The sequence below is a fragment of the Papio anubis genome, chromosome 7 (genome assembly GCF_008728515.1).
Source record: "Papio anubis isolate 15944 chromosome 7, Panubis1.0, whole genome shotgun sequence".
Taxonomy (NCBI): domain Eukaryota; kingdom Metazoa; phylum Chordata; class Mammalia; order Primates; family Cercopithecidae; genus Papio; species Papio anubis.
In genome coordinates, this window is record NC_044982.1 from 35775617 (window position 1) to 35799006 (window position 23390).

The 23390-nt window shown below is 38.1% G+C and overlaps 1 protein-coding gene across 8 annotated transcripts in view; it reads right to left on the minus strand.

The window, feature by feature from the left end:
- Window positions 1–23390, minus strand: part of PCNX1 (pecanex 1) — a 203654-nt gene that overhangs the window by 159046 nt on the left and 21218 nt on the right. For all 8 annotated transcript variants that reach the window (XM_003901999.4, XM_009211866.4, XM_017961304.3 and 5 more), the window contains one exon: window positions 5146–5354. In XM_003901999.4, coding sequence (XP_003902048.3) covers window positions 5146–5354 — 209 coding nt within the window. The remainder of the gene's footprint in view (window positions 1–5145; window positions 5355–23390) is intronic.

Here is a 23390-nt window from a genome sequence, read left to right on the forward strand (position 1 = left end):
ATATTGTAAAGATACAAATTCTCAGCAGAGGGATCTACAAATTTAGTGTAACTCCAATAAAAATACCAAGTTCCTGCAGACTTTCTCTAGCAGACTCTAAAGTTTACATTAAAAATCCAAGAGCCTAGAATAGCAAAGTCTCTCCTAAAAAAGAATATGGTGGGAGGTTTGCCCCACTGGCTATCAAGAGTCATTTTTTAAAACTGATAAGGATGGTGTGGTAATGGCACAGGCAAGCAGATCAACAGAACAGAACAGAGAGCCCAGAAACAGGCCACCAGAAATGAAAATTTAGCTTATGCCATAGAGAGTGCTACAAATTACTCAGGAAAAGATAGTTCATTTAACAAATACTGGGTAAATCCGAGATTCATAAAGAAAAAAATAAGCCTTAAGAACCTACCTGATACTACAGACCTAAATAACTTTGGGTGGAATTGAAATGTGAAAACAAAAGAAACAGGAAACTTCAAAAAGAAAATACAGAATACCTTTCTGATCTCTGTGTAGAAAATAATTAAGACACAAAAATGCTAGGCGGGCACGTGAATCACGCCTGTAATCTCAGCACTTTGGGAGGCTGAGGTGGGTGGATCACCTGAGGTCAAGAGTTTGAGACCAGCCTGGCCAACATGGTAAGACTCCATCTCTACTAAAAATACAAAATTAGCCAGGCATAGTGGCGCATGCCTGTAATCCCAGCTACTCAGGAGGCAAGGCAAGAGACTCACTTGAATCTCGGAGGCACAGGTTGCAGTGAGCTGAGATTGTGCCACTGCCCTTCAGCTTGGGCGACAAAAGCAAAACTCTGTCTCATTAAAAAAAAAAAACACACAGACAAAAAACAAAAAACCTGATTACTAAAAAGTGGTAAATTTCATTGTTCTAAATTTAAGAATATATGATAATCATCAGAAACTTTAAGGAAAGCAAAATGACAAGTCAGAAGTGGGAGATGACTGTAATATATACATAACTAATAAAGGAATAGCATGAATATATAAAAAGAAATCCTATTAATCATTAAGAAAAAGACAACTCCAAAGAAAAATGAAAGAAAACATAAATGAGCACTGGAAAAAAGAAAAACCTAAATGGACCACATATAAAAAAATAAGATGCTTAACCTCATTAGTAATCAGAAAGATTAACTGAAAGTCACAATGAGACATCTTTTACACTTCATGAATGGTAAATTTTTTCAAGACAGGGTCTTGCTCTGCCACCCAGGCTGGAGTGCAGTGGCGTGATCAAAGGTCACTGAACTCTTGAACTCCTGGGCTCAACTGATCCTCCTCCCTCAGCCTCCCAAGTATCTGGGACTACAGGTGCGCACTACCATACCCAGCTAAATTTTTGTTTTTTTATTTTTTGTAAAGACAAGGTCTCGCTATGTTGCCCAAACTGATCTGGAACTCCTGATTCCAAGCTGTCCTCCCATCTCTCTCTCCGAAAGTGCTGGGATTACAGGCAGGAGCCACATTGCCCAGCCAATTTTCTTTTTTTAAACCCCAAATCAATAGCTAAGTGAACGGCACATTTTTAAAGTTTACCAATATCAAATGTTGATAAGGATGTGAAACAATAGGGACTTTCATACACTACTGGTGAGAGTATAAATTGGTAAAATCATTTTGGCACACAGCTTGGAATTGCCTGATAAAACTGAACATGAAAATGCCCTATAAACCAGCTTACATAAACTAGATATACACATGCACCGCAAGACAAAAAACACTAGAAATAATCTGAACGGCTATAAATAGAAGAATGAATAAATAGACTGTGGTCTATTCTTACAGTGGCAGACTGCATGTCAGTCAATATGAATAAACTCTAGCTACAAACATCACCATGGGTGAGTCAATAAAATATAATATACTGTGCAAAAAAAGAAAAATCTCTCATATAGAAGTGCATACAGTATGATTCTCTTAGGATGTCCTAAAGCAGACAAAAATAAATAAATATATTCAGGGATATCTACAGAGAGTGTGTAACAATAAAGAAATGCAAGGGAGCTATTCACAACAAATTCAAGATTATGGTTACTCCTGAAGGGAAAAGTGGAATGAAATGGGAGAGGAATATCATAAAGCTTATATGGTATTTTTATAATGTTTTATTTCCTAAGCTGTGTGGTAGGTAATGAAGTAGTCACTTGATTATTGCTAACATAGCATTTGGAATATATATTTCACAATAAATTTTAAAAGTAAAAGAAAATGGAAAAAACAATTCAGAAGCAATGAAAAATATATATAATATCCAGAAATAATTAGAACAATTATCAAGTGTTACCATGTGTCAGGAATTATTCTAAGAGCTTTATATATATTATTTCATTTATTCACTGTAATAATAATATGAGATAGTTCCATTATTTTCCTCATCATTCTGACAAGAAAGCCAACTCATAAAAAGCTTAAGTAGCTTGTCCAATGTCATACAATTAAGAAGCTTTGGCTGACTGAGTGCAAAGTCTGCATTCTGCTTGCTTATCCACAATGTAAGAGTATGCATTTCTTAACAGAAATAGAATAGGCCTAGGAAATGTACATAAACCATTTTAAAAATGTGAAATAAGACATAAAAGATAAGCAAATAAAGAGATAAATAAAATCATAAGAAAATAAACGGAAATCTCTCATCTATATCCCTATTTTAAAAGCTGAGTTTCTACAAATTTAATAGAATTGTCATCAAAATTCTAATGGAATTTTCTGGAGGATGAGCACACACGAAGATATCTCACAAAAGTAAGTATATGCATGAGAATAGCCAAAATAATATCAAAAAATGTCAGGCGTGTTGGTTCATGCCTGTAATCCTAGCACTTCGGGACACCGAGGCAGGCAGATTACTTGAGGTCAGCAGTCCAGCACCAGGCTGGCCAACATGACGAAACCCTGTCTCTACTAAAAATACAAAAATTAGCGGGGTGTGGTGGTGCGTGCCTGTAATCCCAGCTACTTGGGAGGCTGAGGCAGGAGAACTGTCTGAACCTGGGAGGTGGAGGTTGCAATGAGCTGAGATAGCACCACTGCACTCCAGTCTGGGCGACAGAGCAAGACTCCATGTCGAAACAAACAAACAAACACCCCCCAAAAAAATAATAATATCAAAAAAAATAAATACTGGAGTCACTCACAATGCTAAGTATTAAACATATTATAAAGTCACTATGATAAAAACAATATGGTATAAATGAAAAAAGGCAGAAAGATGAAGCAGAAAACTAAGTTCAGAAACTAACATAAGTACATACAGTATACTACATGAAAATAAAAGCATTTAAATTTACAGGGAAAAAAATCTGTTACTTAATGAATGGTGTTGTGACAAACAAACCTAAACAAATTAAGTTAAAATGTTTTCAAACTGACAACAATTTAACAGTAAAAGTAAAATGATAAAAATACTGAAAGTAGATACAAAGATCTCAATTTATTGTATATTTATATAATTTGAGGGAAGGAAAATCTTAGAAAACATGTTATCAAAAGCAGAAATAACAAACATACAAAATGGAACACAGAAAAATAAATTACAGGATATAAAGAGACTGACAAATAAAATGCTATAAACTGAGGAAGAATATTTGACACAGAAGAGCTAACATCCTTTGTTAAAAAAAAGTCCCAAAGTCAATAGCAAAAAAAAAATCCACTAATAGAAAAATACACAATTCACAGAATAACAAATATACATGGCAATAAGAAAAATACCTCCATTTTACTAGTAATTCAAAAACGGAAATATTAATTATTTAATTATTTAAATATTAAACAATGATATATCACAGTTTTTCAAATTACTAAATACTCAGAGCTGTCAAAAGTGCAAAAAAAAGAGGCAGCTGAATTTCTGGTCATAGTCATTAAATGGTAAAATCTTGGGAATTTGGCAATACATATTGGAAAAGTTTAAAATGTGCATAGCATTTCTAGTAATTCCACCTCTGAACAACTATGGTAAAACATTTAATCATTTAAAATTTAAACGTCATAGTTATCTAATATTTAAATTTCAAAATAATTGATATAATTAAAAATAGGATAAAATACATCCACATAATGAGATACTGTGTATCATTAAACATAATATCACAGAATAATTGTTTTCACTACTTCAAATATTTGCTGAGTACCTATCATTGCCAGACACTGATTTTGGAACTGGGAATATAATAGTTTGTAAGAAAAATAAGGTCCTTACCTTCAAGAAGTTCATAAATGCAAATAAATGTTAAGATAATTTCAGATAGTGATTAAGGCGATAAAAATTATGAGGGTAAAATATGTTTAACAAACAGGGTACTCATGTTAAGAATAAGGAAAAAATGTAATTGAAAAGGAATAAACAAAGGCTTCCAATGCCCTGGAAAATATATAGAAATATCACCTGTCTTAACAGAGGAGTGCCCACTTTTTGTTATATTATTTATGTCTTGATGTCTGAAATATTTCATATTATGCTCAGTGGAAACAACTGCTTAGATTATTTGATCTTTCTCAACTTGGTTTCCACATCTGTAAATCAGGGATAATAACTGCATCTACCTGCTAGAATTGTTTTGAGGTATATCAAGTATTCACAAAAAAAACTTTTCCAAGAGTTATACCAGGGGGTACCTACGATTTTCTGCAAGGTCACAAACTTTCGACTAACAGCTAAGTTTCTAAGGTAAGAATATACAGTTGAAAGAAATGTACAATACATTAAGTATACAACTTACAAATGTCAAGTAAAATATCACAATTTGCTTATATATATACACACACACACACACACATTTTATTTATATATATAAACAAAAATAAATGCTGAGATTTATAAGCCATGCTCAATAATTTCTTTAGGCTGTTAGTTTTGATCTTTAGCGTAAGTAACTATCATACGGTAGTGTATTGTTCTAACCTGTCTAGTAATGAGGCCAAGAAAATTGATTTAATCCCCTAAACATGCCAGTTAGCTTAGCTCTCTTCTAATATTAAAATATGTACCCATCATTGTATCTACAGTGGTAAGATCTAACACTGCCTTAAAACCATATAAAGAAAACAAGTACAACATAATAATCACATCATTATACAGATAACACGATCTAAATCATTACAATCTGAATGATAAAGGTTTCCTTACCTCGGTCCATTACTGTCTTTTCTCCTGGTTGAACAGTTGCCTTGCTCAGCTTTGTTTCGCTGATCTGTGAACTCATTTGCAGTCCTATCTACAACTTCTCCAGCATCAAGTGCTCTGTGTAGTCGATAGTTGACCATCTTCAGAACAATGAAGACAGCAGCTATCACAGGACAATAAACTGCTACTATAATCATGGAAGAAGGAAGGGCCTTTAAGAGAAGGAAAATAAGGAAATACATTTTAAAATATTTTCTATTGTATTCAATTAGAGAAATCTGTATCTGAAATAATAAACACATTTACACACAAAGCAACAACTATGTTACTAGCACTAAGCTGCAAAAGTACTGATACAATTTCACTGCCCAATGCAGTGAAAAGACACTAGCTACGTGTGGCTACTGAGTACTTGAGATATGGCTAGTTTGAACTGAGATGCAAAGTGAGAATAAACACTGCATTTCAAAGATTCAATATAAAAAAAATGTAAAATATCTCAATTTTTATGTTGATTACATGTTGAAATAATACTTAGATTATACTGGTCAAATAAAACATTATTAAAATTAATTTCATGTGTTTCTTTTTACTTAATGTGGCTACTAGAAAATGTTAAATTACATATATGGCTTGCCTGCATTACATTTCCACTGGACAGCACAGGTATACAGTCCATGCCAAAAGCCTTATCATACACTTGGAGAACAAAGGTATCACATTACAGCATATGTGAATAAATCCAGGTTGTGATTCATATATAATGCCTGTTTATGGACTCTGTGCAACCATTTTTTAGGATACATTCTTTGTATTCCCAAAAATTGGAAGTTAAAACAGTCATGAGAATGGCCTTAGAACTGTGACTGTAAAACTGGGTAAGATACGGAAGACATGCAAAATCCAGGTGGGTTTTATTTTAAAATAGTTAAACATTTAAAATACTTAAAAATTGTAGCCTGCCAAACAAAAAGAATAAAAGACTGCAGAACAGAATCAAGTAACAGATTAACTGAAATAAGTCAGCCAAACATCCTGGGTGGGGGGCTGAAGGCCCATCACACAGAAGGATTCAGTGATGGGAAATGTGAGTCCATGGGTGGCAGGCCTAGAGACCAGCTCACTGGGAAGGCAAGGCCTAGAGTCACTGTTGGGAGAGGTAATACAACTAGGCTCAACTTACCCCAATTTCATGAGAATAATCACCCAGACATCTATAGCTCTAGACCCCACATACTTTCACAAGATTCAATCTTAGTTATCTGAGAACATGACCCCAAATTGACTTTAAAAGAGTAACCTCTAGCCAGGCATGGTGGCAAGCACCTGTAATCCCAGCTACTCAGGAGGCTGAGGCAGGAGAATTACTTAAAACGTGGGAGGTGGAGGTTCTTGGAGTGAGCCAAGATCATGCCACTGCACTCCAGCCTGCAACTCCATTTCAGAAAAAACAAAAGAAGAAGAAGGAGAAGGAGAAGGAGAAGAAGAAGAAGAAGAGTAACCTCAAATCACTTGAGACAAAAATAAAACGGTCTTGATGAGCCAGGCAGGTTTAGAATACAGATATGATCAAAGTTTCTTTAAAAAAAAAAAAAAGTTTCTGAGAGGGAAAGAGTGTGGGTTGAAATTAGGAGAGAAAAACATAAAGTCCACAAAGTAATACTTTTGTGTTGAGTGTGGGCATAATAGGTATATATTAAATATCTGGCATTTTTAAATACTTGGATTAAGAAGTCCTGCATATTAATGTATCTAAAAAATTAAACTTGTGATTCCAATTTAAAATGTTACTGAATAACTTGTTTGGGCTTATAATTTTAAGTTGGGAAACACATTTAGAAGTTTACAAAATCCATAAATATCAGATTTGGAAGAGTTGAGTACTTGTATGATATTATGAAATATGTATTTAGTCTTCATCCCCATTTTCTGGCATAAACTCTTAAAATCCTTGGAATCCCCAAACTGGTAAGTGTCTTTTTGTTCACTATTAGCTTGACTGGTGCCTGGAGGCTCCTGGATAGCCTCAGGAGCCAGGGCTGGTTTCCAGGGGAACCAACCTCCTGATTAGAGGGTTGGACTGAAGTCCCAACTCTCAACCTCCAGGGAGGGAAGAGGGGCTGTAGGATGAGTTGATCACTGTATTAGTCCACTCTCATGCTGCTATGAAGAAATACCCAAGACTGGGTAATTTATAAAGAAAAGAGGTTTCATTGACTCACAGTTCCACATGGCTAGGAAGCCCTCAGGAAACTTACAATCATGGCAGAAGGCACCTCTTCACAGGGCAGCAGGAGAGAGAAGTGAATACTAAGTGAAGGGGGAAGCCCCTTATAAAACCATCAGCTCTCATGAGAACTCACTGATTATCACGAGAACTGAATGGGAGAAATGCCCCCATGATTCAATTATCTCCACCAGGTCCTACCCTAGACACATGGGGATTATCACAATTCAAGGCAAGATTTGGGTGCGGACACAGAGCCAAGCCCATCATTTCACCCTGGCCCCTCCCAAATCTCACATCCTCACATTTCAAAACACAATCACGGGCTTCCAACAGTCCCCCAAAGTCTTAACTCATTCCAGCATTAACTCAAAAGTCCAAGTCCAAAGTCTCATCTGAGACAAGGCAAGTCCCTTCCACCTATGAGTCCGTAAAATCAAAAGCAAGTTAGTTACTTCCTAGATACAATGAGGTACAGGCACTGGGCAAATACACTCATTCCAAATGGGAAAAATTGGCCAAAAGAAAGGGACTACAGGCCCCATACAAGTCCGAAATCCAGCAGGGAAGTCAAATCTCAAAGCTCTAAAATGATCTCCTTTGACTCCATGTCTCACATCCAGGTCACTGATGTAAGACGTGGGCTCCCATGGCCTTGGACAGCTCTATCCCTGTGGCTCTGCAGGGTACAGCTCCCCTCCTGGCTGGCTCATGGGCTGGCATTGACTATCTGTGGCTTTTCCAGGCACATGATGCAAGCTGTTGGATCTACCATTCTGGGGAATGGAGGACAGTGACCCTCTTCTCACAGCTCTGGTAAGCAGTACCCAAAGGGGACTCTGTATGGGGGTGGAGGTCCAACCCCACATTTCCTTTCCACAGTGCCTTAGCAGAGGTTTTCCATGAGGGCTCCACCACTGCAGCAGACTTCTGCCTGGACATCTGGGCATTTCCATACATCCTCTGAAATCTAGGCAAAGATTCCCAAACCTCAATTCTTAGCTTCTGTGCACCCACAGGCCCAACACCACATGTAAGGCAGCAAGGCTTGATGCTTACACCCTCTGAAGCAACAGCCTGAGCTGTACATTGGCCCCTTTTAACCACAGCTGGGATGCAGGATACCAAGTCCAGAGGTGCACAAAGCAGCAAGTCCCTGGGCCTCACCCAAGAAATCATTTTTTCCTTCTAGGCCTCTGAGTTCGTGATGGGAGGGGCTGCTGTGAAGATTTCTGACATGCACTGGAGACATTTTCCCCATTGTCTTGGTGAATAACATTTGGCTCCTCGTTGTTTATGCAAATTTATGCAGCCCTCTTGAATTCCTCCCCAGAAAATGGAGCTGTGTTTTCTATTGCATCATCAGGCTGTAAATTTTCCAAACTTTTATGCTCTGTCACCTCTTGACTGCTTTGCTGCTTAGAAACTTCTTCCACCAGATACCCTACATCATTTCTCTCAAGTTCAAATTTCCACAGATCTCTAGAACAGGAGCAAAATGCCACCAGTCTCCTTGCTAATAAAGCATAGCAAGAGTCACCTTTATTCCAGTCCCTAATAAGTTCCGCATGTCCATCTAAGACCACCTCAGCCTAGACTTCATTGTCCGTATCACCATCAGTATTTTGGCCAAAGCCATTCAACAAGCATCTAGGAAGTTCCAAACTTTCCCACATCTTCCTGTCTTCTTCTGAGCATTCCAAACTGTTCTAACGTTTGCCTGTTACCCAGTTCTAAAGTCACTTCCACATTTTTTAGTATCTTTACAGCAGTGCCCCATTAGCTGGTACCAATTTAGTGTATTAATCCATTTTCATGCTGCCATGAAGAAACACCTGAGACTGGGTAATTTATAAGGAAAAGAGGTTTAACTGACTCACAATTCTGTATGAATGGGGAGGCCTCACGAAACTTAACAATCATGGCGAAAGGCACCTCTTCACAGGCAGCAGGAGAGAGAAATGAGTACCCAGTGAAGGGGGAAGCCACTTATAAAACCATCAGATCTGGTGAGAACTCACTCACTATCTTAAGAACAGCATGGGGAAAACCACCCCCATGATTCAATTATCTCCACCTGGTCCTGCAGTTGATATGTGGGGATTATCACAATTCAACGTGAGATTTGGGTGGGGACACAAAACCAAACCATATCAATCACCAAATGATGTAATCGATCATGACTACATAATGAAGCTTCTATAAAAACCCAAAAGGCTTGGATTCAGGAGCTTCATGATACCTAACACACACAGGATTCTGGAGGGTGGCATGCCTAGAGACAGCATGGAAGCTCCAGGGCCCTTCCCACATGCCTTGCCTCGTGCTACTTTTCATTTGTATCCTTTGTATTAATAATATCTCCAGGTAGACAGTATCAGAATTGAATTGAGTTGGAGGATACCCAGCTGGCGTCTGCTGAAGCACCTGCTGCAGAAATTGGTTGACTGCTTGGTATGCGGGGACACCCCCACACATCTGCTGTCAGAAGTGTTCTGTGCTGTGATAGTATACTAGGAGAACAGAGTTTGTTTTTTCTATAGCCTCTCAACTTGCAAACATTTGTCAGATAATTTAAATCCTTAAAAATGAATAATAAATTTACAAATTCAATTTGATGAGGTCTTGAGTTATTTAAAAAAGCCTTTTTAAGTTATTTTTAAAATATGTTAGATCTGTAAAGAGTTGAGTTTAAAATTCTTAGTTTTAAGATGGCTGAATAGGAACAGCTTCAGCCTACAGCTCCCAGTATGAGTGATGCAGAAGATGGGTAATTTCTGCATTTCCAACAGAGTTACCGAGTTCATCTCACTGGGGCTTGTCGGACAGCGGGTGCAGCTCACGGAGTGTGAGCCCAAGCAGGGTAGGGCATCGCCTCACCTGGGAAGTGCAAGGGGTCAGAGAATTCCCTTTCCTAGCCAAGGGAAGCTGTGACAGATGGTACCTGGAAAATCGGGACACTCTCACCCTAATACTGAGCTTTTCCAACGGTCTTAGCAAACGGCACACCAGGAGATTATATCCCACACCTGGTTCAGAGGTTTGGACGCCCACAGAGCCTCACTCACTGCTAGCACAGCAGTCTGAGATTGAACTGCAAGGCGGTAGTGAGGCTGGGGGAGGGGCGTCCGCCATTGCTGAGGCTTGAGTAGATAAACAAAGCAGCCGGGAAGCTCCAACTTGGTGGAGCCCACGGCAGCTCAAGAAGGCCTGCCTGCATCTGTAGACTCCACCTCTGGGGGCAGGGCATAGTGGAACAAAAGGCAGCAGAAATTTCTGCAGACTTAAACGTCCCTGTCTGATAGCTTTGCAGAGAGTAGTGGTTCTTCCAACACGGAGTTTGAGATGTGAGAACAGAAAGACTGCCACCTCAAGTGGGTCCCTGACCCCTGAGTAGCCTAACTGGCAGACACCTCGCAGTATGAGCCGACTGACACTTCATACAGCCGGGTGCCCCTCTGAGACGAAGCTTCCAGAGGAACAATCAGGCAGCAACAAATACCGTTCTGCAATATTTGCTGTTCTGCAGCCTCCGCTGGTGACACCCAGGCAAACAGGGTCTGGAGTGGACCTCCAGCAAACTCCAACAGACCTGCAGCTGAGGGTCCTGACTGTTAGAAGGAAAACTAACAAACAGAACGGATATCCACACCAAAATCCCATTGTACGTCACCATCATCCAAGACCAAAGGTAGACAAAGCCACAAAGATAGTGAGAAAGCAGAGCAGAAAAGCTCAAAATCCTAAAAATCAGAGTTCCTCTTCTCCTCCAAAGGAACCCAGCTCCTCGTCAGCAACAGAATAAAGCTGGACGGAGTATGACTTTGACAAGTTGAGAGAAGAAGGCTTCAGATGATTGGTAATAACAAACTTCTTCCAGCAAAAGGAGGATGTTTGAACCCATCACAAAGAAGCTAAAAACCTTGAAAAAAGATTACACAAATGGCTAACTAGAATAAAGTGTAGAGAAGACCTTAAATGACCTGAGGGAGCTGAAAACCATGGCACAAGAACTATGTGACACATGCACAAGCTTCAGTAGCCGATTCCATCAAGTGGAAGAAAGGGTATCAGTGACTGAAGATCAAATGAATGAAATCAACCAAGAAGAGAAGTTTAGAGAAAAAAAGAGTAAAAAGAAACGAACAAAGCCTCCAAGAAATATGGGACTATGTGAAAAGACCAAATCTACGTCTGATTGGTATACCTGAAAGTGATGGGGACAATCAAACCAAGTTGGAAAACACTCTTCAGGATATTATCCAGGAGAACTTCCCCAACCTAGCAAGGCAGGCCAACATTCAAATTCAGGAAACACAGAGAATGCCACAAAGATACTCCTTGAGAAGAGCAACTCCGAGACACATAATTGTCAGATTCACCAAAGTTGAAATGAAGGAAAAAATGTTAAGGGAAGCCAGAGAGAAAGGTCGGGTTACCCACAAAGGGAAGCCCCATCAGACTAACAACGGATTTCTCTGCAGAAACTCTACAAGCCAGAAGAGAGTGGAGACCAATATTCAACATTCTTAAAGAAAAGAATTTTCAACCCAGAATTGCATATCCAGCCAAACTAAGCTTCATAAGTGAAGGAGAAATAAAACACAGACAAGCAAATGCTGAGAGATTTTGTCACCACCAGGCCTGCCCTACAAGAGCTCCTGAAGGAAGCACTAAACATGGAAAGGAACAACTGGTACCAGCCACTGCAAAAACACGCCAAATTGTAAAGACTGTCAATTCTAGGAAGAAACTGCATCAACTAACAGGCAAAATAACCAGCTAGCATCATAATGACAGGATCAAACTCACACGTAACAATATTAACCTTAAAGGTAAATGGGCTAAATGCTCCAATTAAAAGACATAGACTGGCAAATTGGATAGAGTCAAGAACCATCAGTGTGCTGTATTCAGGAGACCCATCTCACATGCAGAGACACACATAGGCTCAAAATAAAGGGATGGAGGAAGATCTACTAAGCAAATGGAAAACAAAAAAGAGGAGGGTTTGCAATCCGAGTCTCTGATAAAAACAGACTTGAAACCAACAAAGATCAAAACAGACAAAGAAGGCCATTACATAATGGTAAAGGGATCAATTCAACAAGAAGAGCTAGCTAGCCTAAATATATATGCACCCAATACAGGAGCACCCAGATTCACAAAGCAAGTCCTTAGAGACCTACAAAGAGACTTAGACTCCCACACAATAAGAATGGGAGACTTTAACACCCCACTGTCAACATTAGACAGATGAATGAGAGAGAAAGTCAACAAGGATATCCAGGAATTGAACTCAGCTCTGCATTAATCGGACCTAAAAGACATCTACAGAACTCTCCACCCCAACTCAACAGAATATACATTCTTCTCAGCACCACATCGCACTTATCCCAAAATTGACAACATAGTTGGAAGTAAAGCACTCCGCAGCAAATGTAAAAGAACAGAAATTATAACAAACTGTCTCTCAGATCACAGTGCAATCAAACTAGAACTCAGGATTAACAAACTCACTCAAAACCGCACAACTACATGGAAACTTAACAACCTGCTCCTGAATGACTACTGGGTAAATAACAAAATGAAGGCAGAAATAAAGATGTTCTTTGAAACCACTGAGAACAAAGATAACAACATACCAGAAACTGTGGGACACATTTAAAGCAGTGTGTAGAGGGAAATTTATAGCACTAAATGCCCACAAGAGAAAGCAGGAAAGATCTAAAATCGACACCCTAACATCACAATTAAAAGAACTAGAGAAGCAAGAGCAAACATATTCGAAAGCTAGCAGAAGGCAAGAAATAACTAAGATCAGAGCAGAACTGAAGGAGATAGAGACATAAAAAACCTTTCAAAAAATCAATGAATCCAGGAGCTGATTTTTTGAAAAGATCAACAAAATTGATAGACCGCTAGCAAGACTAAGAAGAAAAGAGAGAAGAACCAAATAGATGCAATAAAAAATGATAAAGGGGATATTACCACCAATCTCACAGAAATACAAACAACCATCAGAGAATACTATAAACACCTCTATGCAAATAAACTAGAAAATCTAGAAGAAATGGATGAATTCCTGGACACATACACCCTCCCAAGACTAAACCAGGAAGAAGCTGAATCCCTGAATAGACCAATAACAGGCTCTGAAATTGAGGCAATAATTAATAACCTACCAACCAAAAAAAGTCCAGGACCAGACGGATTCACAGCCGAATTCTACCAGAGGTACAAAGAGGAGCTGGTACCATTCCTTCTGAAACTATTCCAAACAATAAAAAAAGAGGGAATCCTCCCTATCTCATTTTATAAGGCCAGCATCAACCTGATACCAAAGCCTGGCAGAGACACAACAAAAAAAGAGAATTTTAGAACAATATCCCTGATGAACATCGATGCAAAAATCCTCCATAAAATATGGGCAAACCAAATCCAGCAGCACATCAAAAACCTTATCCACCACCATCAAGATGGCTTCATCCCTGGGATGCAAGGCTGGTTCAACATACACAAAACAATAAACGTAATCCATCATATAAACAGAACCAAAGACAAAAACTACATGATTATCTCAATAAATGCAGAAAAGGCCTTTGACAGAATTCAACAGCCCTTCATGCTAAAATCTCTCAATAAATTCGGTATTGATGGAACGTATCTCAAAATAATAAGAGCTATTTATGACAAATCCACAGCCAACGTCATACTGAATGGGCAAAAATTGGAAGCATTCCCTTTGAAAACTGGCACAAGACAGGGATGCCCTCTCTTACCACTCCTATTCAACACAGTGTTGGAAGTTCTGGCCAGGGCAATCAGGCAGGAGAAAGAAATAAAGGATATTAAACTAGGAAGAGAGGAAGTCAGATTGTCCCTGTTCGCAGATGACATGATTGCATATTTAGAAAACCCCATCGTCTCAGCCCCAAATCTCCTTAAGCTGATAAGCAACTTCAGCAAAGTCTCAGGATACAAAATCAATGTGCAAAAATCACAAGCATTCCTATACACCAATAACAGACAGAGAGCCAAATCATGAGTGAACTCCCATTTGCAATTGCTTCAAAGAGAATAAAATACCTAGGAATCCAACTTACAAGGGATGTGAAGGACCTCTTCAAGGAGAACTACAAACCACTGCTCAACGAAATAAAAGAGGACACAAACAAATGGAAGAACATTCCATGTTCATGGATAGGAGGAATCAATATCATGAAAATGGCCATACTGACCAAAGTAATTTATAGATTCAATGCCATCCCCATCAAGCTACCAATGACTTTCTTCACCGAATTGGAAAAGCCTACAACATTCATATAGAACCAAAAAGAACCCGCATTGCCAAGACAATCCTAAGCCAAAAGAACAAAGCTGGAGGCATCACACTACCTGACTTCAAACTATACTACAAGGCTACAGTAACCACAACAGCATGGTACTGGTACCAAAACAGAGATATAGACCAATGGAACAGAACAGAGCCCTCAGAAATAATACCACACATCTACAACCATCTGATCTTTGACAAACTTGACAAAAACAAGAAATGGGGAAAGGCTTCCCTATTTAATAAATGGTGCTGGGAAAACTGGCTAGCCACAAGTAGAAAGCTGAAACTGGATCCCTTCCTTACACCTTATAAAAAAATTAATTCAAGATGGATTAAAGATTTAAATGTTAGACCTAAAACCATAAAAACCCTAAAAGAAACTTAGGCGATACCATTCAGGACATAGGCATGAGCAAGGACTTCATGACTACAACACCAAAAGCAATGGCAACAAAAGCCAAAATTGGCAAATGGGACCTAATTAAACTAAAGAGCTTCTGAATGGCAAAAGAAACTACCATCAGAGTGAACATGCAACCTACAGAATGGGAGAAAATTTTTACAATCTACCCATCTGATACAGGGCTAATATCCAGAATCTACAAAGAACTTAAACAAATTTACAAGAAAAAATCAACCCCATCAAAAAGTGGGCAAAGGATATGAACAGACACTTCTCAAAAGAAGATATTTATGCAGCCAACAGACACATGAAAAAATGCTCATCATCACTGGCCATTAGAGAAATGCAAATCAAAACCACAATGAAATGCCATCTCACACCAGTTAGAATGGCGATCATTAAAAAGTCAGGAAACAATAGGTGCTGGAGAGCATGTAGAGAAACAGGAACACTTTTACACTGTTGGTGGGACTATAACCTAGTTCGACCATTGTGGAAGACAGTGTGGTGATTCCTCAAGGATCTAGAACTAGAAATACCATTTGATCCAGCCATCCCATTACTGGGTATATACCCAAAGGATTATAAGTCATGGTGCTATAAAGACACATGCACACGTATGTTTATTGCAGCACTATTCATAATAGCAAAGACTTGGAACCAACTCAAATGTCCATCAATGATAGACTGGATAAAGAAAATGTGGCACATATACACCATGGAATACTATGCAGCCATAAAAAAGGATGAGTTCATGTTCTTTGTTGGGACATGGATGAAGCTGAAAACCATCATTCTGAGAAAATTGTCGCAAGGACAGAAAACCAAACACCGCATGTTCTCACTCATAGGTGGGAACTGAACAATGAGAACACTTGGACAACAGGGCAGGGAACATCACACACTGGGGCCTGTCGTCAGGTAGGGGAAGCGGCGAGGGATAGCATTAGGAGATATACCTAAATGGTGAGTTAATGGGTATGGCACACCAACATGGCACATGTATACATATGTAACAAACCTGCACTTTGTGTACACATATCCTAGAACTTAAAGTATAATTAAAAAATAAAAAATAAAATTCCAGTTGTTTAATTTAAAGCTTTAAAAATCTAATATTCATTATGAAAAAGTACTCTGAATAATCTTTTCTGAGCAAAATGGCCACTCCCAAACACACAACACAAACTGCTTTGATACATATAAACACATATACATTTCAGAGAATTTACAAAAACTGTGTGACACTGGCTTCCATCTGAAATATCTGTCATAAAAAACAGAATTCCTGGAAATTATTTAGTTCAATACTCTCATTTCCAGACAGGAATTTGAATGATTTAGCCAAGATCACCCATCTTGATATCAATATTATACGAGGTTTCTTATGCCTATTTCAGTGCCCATTTTGCTATATACCACACTGCCAATTCCATTTTCAAATGTAAAATGTCGAAAAATAAGAGTTCCATTGTAATTCACTGTAGTCCACATTAAGATAAAAATGATTCATATTAATTAAGTGGATAGAAAGGCAACAACCCCGACATTATTACTCAGTGTTAGACAAATTCATTGAAAATATTAATGGCTCTGCCAAATGGGAAAAGATAAAAGAGTACTTAACACTGAATGGTCTACAGGATCTGCCTCTACAAAAAGAGTCAAAGATTATGGATGCTTAAAACAGATCTAAATAAATTCTCTCCTCCTACTATTATATTGCTAACAGCAGTGGCCAACTGGGTGTCAAAAACACACCGAAATGTGCAAGATGTACATATTAAGTGTAGAACTTCCTTTTAAAAATAGGGACAGTGTCTCACTATGTTGCCCAGACTGTTCTTAAACTCTTGGCCTCAAGTGATTCTCCCACCTCAGCCTTGCAAAGTGCCGGGATTACAGGCGTGAGACACTGTGCCCAGCTCAGAATTTCTTTTTTAAGAGCACTGAACAGTGAAAAGACTTAGAACAAAATAAAAATTTAGGTGACCATTACATACTGGAAACCAGTACCTGATGAACAATACTTGCATTTTCTATTCAAATTACAAAAGTTATTTTCCACTATCTGATTTAAATGCATAAGCCCTGTCAGTGATTATTCTTGAGGTTTCTGGGTGACAAAGGCCAGCTGTGCTGTAACAGTTTAACCTTTCCCAAAGGGGGTAAAAGTGCATAGACACACACTGGTCTGTCTGGTGACTTAAACTTATTCTCTACTCTACTTGGATTACTTCACTGGACTCTCACCTGATTCTAGAGCAGCTGATAATATTACCAGCAGATCATAATAGATTATAAACCCTTCCTGTAATTGTGATTCACATTGTCATGCAACCTATCTGCAGAACGTTTTCATTTTACAAAACTGAAACCCTCTATCTATTAAACAACAACTTCCTTTCCCCATCCCCTGGCAACCACCATCTACTTTATGTTTCTATAAATTTGACTACTTTAATGTTTTATTTTTTCAAGCCCAAGGCAAGCAAGAAGTTCTGGGAAAGTCTGGAATTTCCTAGAGACTTGAGTAATTTCAATGTGAATATTCTTAAGACTGACACTACTGAAGAGTACACTTAAAAATGGTTAAAATGTCTGTACCCAGTGGTTATGACTGTAATCCCAGCTATTCACAGGAGGCTGAGCGGGGAGGATCAATTGAGCCCAGGAGTTCAAGTCTAGCCCAGGCAACATAGTGAGACCCTGTCTCTGAAAAAAATATTTTTTAAATGGTTAAGATAATAAACTTTATATTATGTGTTTTTTTACCACAATTTTTTTAAGCTAGATGGATAAATATTTCACTTTGTTTTCTCTCCAGTAAGGAAAGAAAACAAAATGTTGAGAAACAAGCTAGGAAACCGAGCCATTTATCCCACAGTTTAGTCTTCTTAAACTCTGACAGCTTATCCTTAACACTAAAAATTGCGCAATTTCATCCAGGAATGATAGGTTCAAGCTATTCAAGATGCCAAATACATTTCTGATAGGACTCTTGAAAATGCCACTTGGCATCACAGAAATGGTCATACCAGAATTATCACAGTCATTAGGTAACCTTATTATTTCATTTAAAAATGCAAGTGAATAATTTTCCCCTATGGCTACCACTTTGCATGGTGAAAAAGTGCAATCTTTTATACATACTCCTTTCCTTGTGCGGCAATGTAAAGGCTTTGTTTTAGATTAATAACTTTCATTATCTCCTTCACCACTGGCTCAAGATCTGGAAGCACACTGTAGCCAAAGACTGCTTCCTTAATACACGTGTAGTTGTTCTCCATCAGAATGAATTTCAATGCATCTTTTCCAGTCTATGTTACAAAGTGATTATCAATTAAGTCTAACACTTAATGTCAACTAACTTCTAATACTTAGTGATTATGATGTGCAAGGTACATTTTTAAGTGCTTTAAGTATACTAACTCACTTAGCCCTCACAATCACCTCATGGCTCTATTATTCTTCCCATTTTCAAGATAGGGAAGCTAAGGCACAAAACCAGACATTAGAGAGCAGTTTGGCTACACAGTCAGGAGTCAGCAAACTTTTCTCTTAGGGCCAAACAACATATACTTCGGTTTGTAGATGATCTGTTGTAACTACTCAACTCTACTGTTATAGCGTAAAAGAAGCCATAGATATATAAATAAATGAACATACCATGTTCCAATAAAACCTTATTTATAGACATAAATCCAAATTTCATATAATTCTCACACATCACAAAATACTACTTCTGTTGAATTTTTTTTCAAGCATTAAAAATGTAAAAATAATTCTTAGCTAATGGGGCATACAAAAACCTCCATGGGCCATAGTTTGCTGATCTCTACTCTAAATGAAAAATTCTTTTCTTCTCTAACCAACAACCCGAACAAAAGGTCATCAAGCTCTTCTCCTTCATACACGCCAACTACAAATCTATCACTGCCAACACCACCAGTTTCTTCCAACAGTAAAGCAAACTAGCTGCTAGTAAACATAGGCCAGTAATTGCTCTTTCATAATGGATGAAATCAAGGCACATTCATCCTGGCATTTAGTAACAAAAGTAACAAAATTCTGAAAACAGCTCCTCTAGCTTGCTCTCCAAGCAAAATAATTATAATTATTTTTTTAAGTAGTTTTACAATTTTGGATTATACCTTTATGTTTTTTGGTCTCTTCCCCCTCAGTCAGAAAATGTCAGTTTACACTAGAAAACAATGGTTTAGGATTATTGTAAAAAATGCAATTGGTTCCATAAAAATCCCTAGAAAAATAATAAAAACTTCAATAGACATGTCACTATTTGACATAAAAGATAACTTACTAGGGACTAGGAACAAAGTCTGTCAGCACAATAAAAGAAAAATTTAAAAATAGATTCAAACACAAAGCCTGTGTCTTACGGTCTCTCTAAAAAGGTAGATTAATTGTAAGAAAAATCATAGAAAGTAAAAACAAAACCATCTAGATCACCCTTTCAAAACACAAAGATACCCAAAAGTTGACATTTCTTCACATCTCCTTATACTAGATGTTTTTCCTCAAAACGTTTAGCTATAAATGTATAACAAATAAATACAATTGTCCCTCCCCGGAAGCTGTACTTTGCTGCCTTATAATATACTATAGTTTCATATCCAGCCATTAGAAAAAGTTGAGTAAGTTTTGTTTCCAAATTTAAAACACTAAATTTATTTAGATTATTCGATTATTCTTTTTGTTTTTGCTTCTTTGCTTTTGTTTTTGAGATAGAGTTTCACTCTTGTTGCCCTGGCTGGATGGAGTGCAATGGTGCGATCTCGGCTCACCACAACCTCCGCCTCCCAGGTTCAAGCGATTCTCCTTCCTCAGCCTCCCGAGTAGCAGGGATTACAGGCATGCGCCAACATACCCAGCTAATTTTGTATTTTTAGTAGAGACAGGGTTTCTCCATGTTGGTCAGGCTGGTCTGGAACTCCCAACCTCAGGTGATCTGCCCGCCTTGGCCTCCCAAAGTGCTGAGATTACAGGTGTGAGCCACCATGCCCGGCCCTAGATTATTCTTAAATCCATGTTTCTCTTTGTGTGGTTTGAGATCTCTGAATGTTCCCAACTACCAAGGTAAGAAAACAGTGCTCCTAGTGAGCTATGGCAGAAATAATCACTAGCATATTTATTGAGAAAAACTGAACTTAAACTTTATTTTTTTGGCTTTACAGTTCTGTCTGTTCTGCTAATAGTATCTTGTAGAAAAGGAACTAAAAATTAAATAATACCCAAAAAATCTGGCAGATAAAGACAAAAATTAGCAGAATTTGAAAGCAGTATACCTTATGCCCTAGACATGGGGAAAACACACACACACACACACACACACACACACACACACACACACACACACTAATCCTATCCTAAATTGTAAGTTCCATCCATCAATATATCTGGACTAACTTTTCTTAACACTCTTTCAGGAGATGAAAACTAAACATTTACAACAATAGGAGTGCTAGCTTCTACTGTCTGCCTAAAAATCAGTCCATCCTATGGCTGTTTACATTGTGGGCAAAGTACTAAGGGGAAAAAGAATTAACCATTTTTTTGTAAAGCTCTAAGATGGCCAATTGGCCTCAAGTTTTAGCTTTTCTACTGGTACACCTGAAGGGGTGGGGAGTTGGGAACACCTCCACTTATTCACAATGATAGAAAAACCCCCTTTGGCTTTTTCCCAGAGAAAATGGGCAAGTTAATTCCTGCAGTGTTTGCAATTCAGTTCCATAGCTGTCCCACCTTTCATTTTTGGTGGATGGAGAGAATGTTGGGGAGAAGGGAGAAAGAAGGGCTTAGTATTCAAATATTGCCTATAAATTTAGAAAATGTTAATTAAGAGGGATCAGAAAGAATATGAATGTTTTTAATAAGGCTTACAGTTTTCCATATACAAGCTGCCCCTAAAGGACTCAGAAAAGGCGCTGATATCAACAGCCATGGCTCCAGGGATTTAGCCCTCTTGCCACAGTATTCTTTGGGGATTGAGGTAAAGCATTCCAGTTAGAAGTCTCCTTTCAGAGGATGGAGCTGCAGAGGAAAGGGAGAAAAGTACTCTCCATGTTGAGATTCAGGCATACTTTCCCATAGGAAAAAAAACAAACCAAAACATAATATTCTATTGAGCTAACTACACAAGGTCAAACTAATTTCAGAGGGCCAGCTGGGAACCTGTGTAACAAACTCACAGTGCATTTTCCCTAAAGGCAACTGGTTTACAAGTGAGCTACTGGAACTTGAGCCTACCCATATTTCTGCAAATGTCTGCTACATAAATATTTTAATATAAATAGAATAATTAAAAATAATAGATACTATCTTTTTTAAAAATCTGTATATATCTTTTAAAAATCTGTTTATGTCACTCCATAACCTACATTTGTATTAATATTTACATTTTTAGCTACAATAGAATGCTCTTCTTAGGGAGGTAACAGTCAAAATTTATGCCACATCACCCAGCTGAAAAGAGACTAAAGTAGTATAATACATGCAAGTCATTGGCAACAGGTATTGAGTCTATTACTCGGGGCAGAAGTCACTATGCCAGGAGCTAGAGATGAGCAGCTTGATCCATATGAAGCCAGGTACAGTGACATTCGCCTGTAGCCCTAGCTCTTTGGAAGGCTGAGGTGGGAGGATTGCTTGAGCCCAAAAGTTCAAGGTTGCAGTGTCCTATGACTATACCTGTGAACAGCCACTGCACTCCAGCCTAAGCAACATAGGTAGACCTTGTCCCTTAAAAACATACATACACACACATACACACACACACGCATGAGAAGAAAGGGCACAGACATAAAAAAGAAGGGATAAAGAAAGAACCCAACAAATAAATGTGAGGATGTATACTGAGGGACTAAAATAATTTTATGTACATTATAGGATTTTTCCTATGCTTTTATTTAAAGAAAGAAAATCATTTATACAATTTGAATCTATAAATTGTCATGAAAGTCAATGTCCTCATAATTAAAATGTTACGTATATCTTTTCTACTCTATTTCATGAAATGATTTTGTCCAATTTATTCACATATTTTTAGCAACAGAAGTTTCATCATCACAGAAGTCATTATGAGTTATCTAACCCAAGTTTACATAGCACATCTACATCATCATTTCAGTATAAGTTTGAGTTCTCACACTTTCTGAATGTATGTATGATGCTGTTCCTAGGAGTTCTGTGTATCCAAATGTCCATGTGTACTTAACTAGAACAACTGTTCTTTTTTTCACTCATCACATAAGTACATATTCTTATCTCCATAAGCTACTTTTTAACTTAATCTTTAACAATTTATTACAACATCCAACACTTGCAAATTATTAAGTTATAATCCTAGTAACAGTTACAATTAGCTATGCTTAATTTTTAAAAACTGTTTAAAAATCAAGTCATGTTGCTACAAACACATAAAAAAACAACTGGATGAAAAACAGTAGGCCGGGCGCGGTGGCTCAAGCCTGTAATCCCAGCACTTTGGGAGGCCGAGACGGGCGGATCACGAGGTCAGGAGATCGAGACCATGCTGGCTAACACGGTGAAACCCTGTTTCTACTAAAAAATACAAAAAATTAGCCAGGCGAGGTGGCGGGCGCCTGTAGTCCCAGCTACTGGGGAGGCTGAGGCAGGAGAATGGCGTGAACCCAGGAGGCGGAGCTTGCAGTGAGCTGAGATCCGGCCACTGCACTCCAGCCTGGGCGACAGAGTGAGACTCCGTCTCAAAAAAAAAAAAAAAAAAAGAAAAACAGTAACTGGGCAAGTGGCAAGTAATACAAAAGACTTTGTAATGAGTCAGATAATAGAATCCTTTCTTGGCTGAGGGATACTTTTGGGTTAGGGGGCACCTAGCCTAATAATCAAATACATAAAGTCATATGGTAGACTAGAGATAGAATGCTTCAAAACAAGAGCAAGACGGTAAGGGGGAAAAAAAAACACTGAATGTACAGCAGAGCTTTCCCCTAGTTTCCAAAAGCATCTTTAGATTACTGCAGAGAACAAAAGAAGTAATAATTTTCATGTAATCCCAAAAAGGTATCCAAACAATTCCTATCTAGAAGAATTTGTTAAAGATAGCACACTTTGAAATTTTTCAAAAATGAAGGTAACAAAGAGATAGGCCCCAGAACACAACATACCCAACAATCTAAACTTTATAGATAAAAATAGTGACTCACAAAAACCTTATACAAAACTAACTCATCCTATCCTATGTGTTGAAATGGTTTTCTGATGAGATTAGGTACCTGTTC